Genomic DNA, 5,000 nt, shown 5'->3' on the forward strand with positions numbered 1-5,000 from the left:
TTTCATTTTCACTCACATTCACTTTCTCTTTTTCATTCTCACTCGCATTCATCTTCTTATGTCATTCTCACTCGCATTCAACTTCTCGGGTACATTCTCACTCACATTCACCTTCCCATTGTCATTCTAACTCATTCACCTTCTCATTGTTATTCTAACTCATTCAACTTCTCATTGTCATTCTCACTCACATTCACCTGCTCATTGTCATTCTATCTCACATTCACCTTCTCACTGTCATTGTCACTCACATTCACCTTCTCATTGTCATTCTCACTCACTCACATTCACCTTCTCACTGTCATTATCATTCACATTGACCCTCTTATTGTCATTCTCACTCACATTCACCATTTCATTGTCATTGTCATTCACATTCACCTTCTCATTGTTATTTTCACTCACATTCACCTTCTCATTGTTATTCTCACTCACATTCACCTTCTCATTGCCATTCTCACTCACATTCACCTTCTCATTGTCATTCTCACTCACATTCACCTTCTCACTGTCATTATCATTCACATCCACCTTCTCATTGTCATTCTCATTCAAATTCACCTTCTCATTGTCATTCTCACTGACATTCACCTTCTCATTGTCATCCTCACTCACATTCACCTTCTCATTGCCATTCTCACTCACATTCACCTTCTCATTTTCATTCTCACTCACATTCACCTTCTCATTGTCATTTTCTCTCACATACACCTTCTCATTGCTATTCTCACTCACATTTACCTTCTCATTGTCATTCTCACTCACATTCACCTTCTTATTATCATTCTCACTCATATTCACCTTATTATCATTCTCACTCACATTCACCATCTCATTGTCATTCTCACTCATATTCACCTTCTTGTTATCATTCTCGCTCACATTCACCTTATTATCATTTTCACTCACATTCACCTTCTCATTGTCATTCTCACTCTCATTCACCTTCGCATTGTCATCCTAACTTCCCTTCTCACGCTCATTACTCACAAACAGACGTCTAACAGAAGCATCTTCCTCCCTCAGGTGGGACTCCCTTACACTGTGCTTCCTTTAACGGCGATCATGCTGTTGCAGAGACGCTCCTCGAGAAGGGCGGAGAAGTGAATGGCGAGGATAAGGATGGTAAGGCGATTGGAAAGCGAGTGACTCCTTTAAGGCGCCAGAAGAATTTTGCTTTTGTTTCTTTTCTCATCTTTGTCTCTGTGGAAATTTATAACAATTATTATTCAGATCTAATAAGGATACCTCTATCATCAGATTTTCTTATTTCTTTATCATTCATTTTTCTTTTCTATTTATCCATTCCTTATGTTTTAGTTGTTTATTTGAGTTATTTGTAAATGTTACTTATTCATTATCATTTATCATATGAAATTCAATGTTATGATTAATATTATCATAAAAATATTCATTTTTGTTATACATAAAAAAATTATTCATTTCTATTATCAATTATTACAATTACATTTGTATTATTATTTCAAGAATTTTCTTTTGTAATTGTCACTTTTCATCATTCATCTTTTTTCTTCCTCTTTTACTCTTTTCATTATTGGTATCATTTTTGTTTTTACTTCATTTTTTCTTATATATGATTTTATACATATCATTGCTATTATTATTATTATTATTGTTATAGTTAGAATTATCACTATTTTAATTATTCATATTACTGCTATTTCTATTGAAATTATTATCATAGGTTATCCTTCTTCTTGTCATTATTGATAATTTTGTTGATGATCCTGTTGTTCTTGTTCTCGTACATGCTTTTGTTGTAGTTGTGAGGTCTTTATCACTCATAGTACCAGTGTCGGTAAATCATGATGGTAATGATAATGAGGATAACACGATGGCTTCCTTGTTCTTCCTTCTTGCAAACACCCAAGTCTGTTCACAGCTTGCTTGCAACAAACATGGTTAGGCAGGTGCTGTTAAGAGGAATGCACTACTTAGCATTCGTTTTACAAAATACATTTTCTTGCAACTTAAGTTAGGTTTGCATAGTACAAAGGTAACATATCCAAATGAAATATCAATAATATAAGCATACAAAAAAATATATTATCCATTAAGTTTGATTATTAAAATGATAATGATAATAATAATACAAATAACCATAATAATGATGATAATGATAAGAATAAGAATAACATTATGATTATATAAAAATATTAAAGATAACGATAACAATCATTATTATTATCAATATTAATATCAAAATAGATAGAATGGCCATTTTTATTTTTAAATAATTCTTATGACTGATATCATAATTTCTTTCATCATAAATATTATGTTAATGATAATAGTAACTCCAACAACAATGATAGAAGTATAATTAAAACCTTATTTTGATTATGGTTATTATTTTCCTTCCTATCATTGCCATCAGAATATGCATTTAAATTATAATTCATATAATGATCATCATTCTTCAAATCATGATGATTCTCATTCATGAATACTTTCCCATTTTCATTTCCACTCTCATTTCCTTTGATCATTTTCCATCCCTTTCATTTCATTCTCTAGTCATTTCAAGCTTATTCATAAGCTTTCCCTTTTGCTTGTATTTATCATAAATATTTTCATTAGCATTATTATCATTAATATAATAATCATTACGATTATAGCAATTGTTGCCATTCAAATTAGCATTGGCATTTTCATTCCCAACCTCAGTTCCTTTCTCATTTTGATTCTCATTAACATCATGACGACAGTTTTCATTTTCATTTTTATCCTCGCAAGTCTCAGAACCATTCCAGTCATAATTCTCCTTCTCCTACTCTTTTTCACTCTATACTTTCTGTATAATTCTCCTTCTCCTACTCTTTGTCACTCTATACTTTCTGTATAATTCTCCTTCTCCTACTCTTTGTCACTCTATACTTTCTGTATAATTCTCCTTCTCCTACTCTTTGTCACTCTATACTTTCTGTATAATTCTCCTTCTCCTACTCTTTGTCACTCTATACTTTCTGTATAATTCTCCTTCTACTCTTTCTCACTCTATACTTTCTGTATAATTCTCCTTCTACTTTTTGTCACTCTATACTTTCTGTATAATTCTCCTCCTACTCTTTGAACTTTACTTTCTGTATAATTCTCCTTCTCCCACTCTTTGTCACTCTATATTTTCTGTACAATTTTCCTTCTGCTACTCTTTGTCACTCTATACTTTCTGTATAATTCTCCTTCTCCTACTCTTTGTCACTCTATATTTTCTGTTAAATTTTCCTTCTCCTACTATTCTTTGTCACTTTACATTCTCTATATAATTCTTCTACTCTTTGTCACTTCATTTTCTGTCTAATTCTCCTTCTCCCACACTTCATCATATTTATTTCTCTTCTCATTATCACTCAGTTTTCTCTTTCCTTTTCATCTTCATGCTCATCATCCATTATCATTATGTTCCCATTAATGAGTTGTCCTAACTCATTACTTATACCATTGTTTATATTAACACTATTGTTATTTTTACTCATATTTATAGAATATCATTGGTTAATTTCATTATTATTTCTAGAGATGTTATACGGTTTTATAACTAACTTTATTATACTGTAATAATTATCATTATCTTTTATTATTCATATTTGTATTCTTTTTCTATTTACTTCTATCAATATTTTGTTATGTATGAATATATATATATATATATATATATATATATATATATATATATATATATATATATATATACATATATATGTGTGTGTGTGTGTGTGTTGTCATCATCAATATTATTGTCATATTTCATCATCATATATATATCTTGATTTATATAATATATATTCTTAAATATATATCATATCTTTATCATTATACATTCACATCTCACTTATTTCTGAACAAATTTGAATAAAGATTAAAATAAGAAAATTAAACAAGTGTTTCATTGTAGAGTAACATTTAAACATTGACAAGTTCTACAGTCAAGTTTACCTTCAGGACAGACAGCAATGCACAGGGCAGCTTTGAAGGGACACACGGCAGTGCTGGAAGTCCTTCGGAAAGGCGGGGCCGACGTGGACGCTGCAGATGGTGAAGGCGACACGCCCCTCCACAAAGTAGCTTCAGAAGGGCATCTCCTCACTATATTCACATTGACGAACTTTGGGGCTTCCATGTACAAGAAGAACAAGAGAGGAAGGACTCCGCGGGACTTGATGCTGAGATCTTCCTCCACAGAGAGCCGTGGCATGGAACTTTTCCAAAGCGTGTCCATGGTAATAGATTGTATTGGTCAGACTCTGGTCCTTACTCTGTCACCATTGGTTTTCAAAGTTGTGCATCATGGGCAGTGCCATGGTCGCTGAGTGGCACTGTAACTAAACCACAAAAGGATTCTAAATTTTGATTCTTGTTTATATAATGAGACATAACATGCTAATGCATTTTTCTATTGAATATTGATTACTTACAGACACACGTGATGCAAGGGTGGGTTGCAACCGAGAAGGAAAGGATCAGATTGCAAAGAGAAATCCAAGTGCTGAAGGTGAGTTTTTGTAGAGAAAAGGTATACAAAAAATAGAAATGATTTAGATTTGATAATAATAAAAAGATAGAGAAAAATCAGTGGAATGACAGGAAATATAGCAATCAAAGAAAACTTTTCTAAAATCCATAACTAGGGGAGTAAATAGAATGAAATGCAAAGCAAAATGTGAGGGTTTTGGTGACGGCTAATCTTTTATAAGTATTTGATCCACTTGATTCTCTTACAACTCCAATCTCCTTATCTCGTGGTTATCAGCTTTCCCTCCATCCATCAACAATGTCAGGAAGGAAATGACTTATTATCAAGTTAGAGGCAATAATGATATGCTTGTCACTTCCTTCTCTAGAAACAATATGAGTAGAAAGAGCGAGAGATTAGTTAGATGATGAACAAGTAAATAGATAGATAGATAGAGAGATAGAGAGAGAAAGAGAAAGTTCATTTCATTTGTCTTTTTGAGCACTTATGATACCTATTCCTACCT

The 5,000-nt window shown here is 32.2% G+C and overlaps 3 protein-coding genes across 7 annotated transcripts in view; all 3 read left to right on the forward strand.

Annotated features, from left to right (window-relative positions):
• The window catches only part of LOC147468468 (uncharacterized), a 9,692-nt gene extending 8,349 nt beyond the window's left edge, over positions 1 to 1,343 (forward strand). The window contains exon 5 of the mRNA XM_086553788.1: positions 1,027 to 1,343. Within this exon, the coding sequence (XP_086409914.1) occupies positions 1,027 to 1,343 (317 nt within the window). The remainder of the gene's footprint in view (positions 1 to 1,026) is intronic.
• LOC122254995 (uncharacterized) overlaps positions 1 to 5,000 on the forward strand; it is a 194,766-nt gene that overhangs the window by 107,944 nt on the left and 81,822 nt on the right. The window lies entirely within an intron of this gene.
• The window catches only part of LOC147468469 (uncharacterized), an 8,492-nt gene continuing 7,461 nt past the window's right edge, over positions 3,970 to 5,000 (forward strand). Inside the window, exons 1-2 of the mRNA XM_086553199.1 lie at positions 3,970 to 4,241; positions 4,439 to 4,513. Coding sequence (XP_086409325.1) covers positions 3,975 to 4,241; positions 4,439 to 4,513 — 342 coding nt within the window. The 5' untranslated portion in view covers positions 3,970 to 3,974. The remainder of the gene's footprint in view (positions 4,242 to 4,438; positions 4,514 to 5,000) is intronic.

Source organism: Penaeus japonicus, unplaced genomic scaffold (genome assembly GCF_977035675.1).
Source record: "Penaeus japonicus unplaced genomic scaffold, GWHDUDI00000001_assembly GWHDUDI00000028, whole genome shotgun sequence".
Lineage (NCBI taxonomy): Eukaryota > Metazoa > Arthropoda > Malacostraca > Decapoda > Penaeidae > Penaeus > Penaeus japonicus.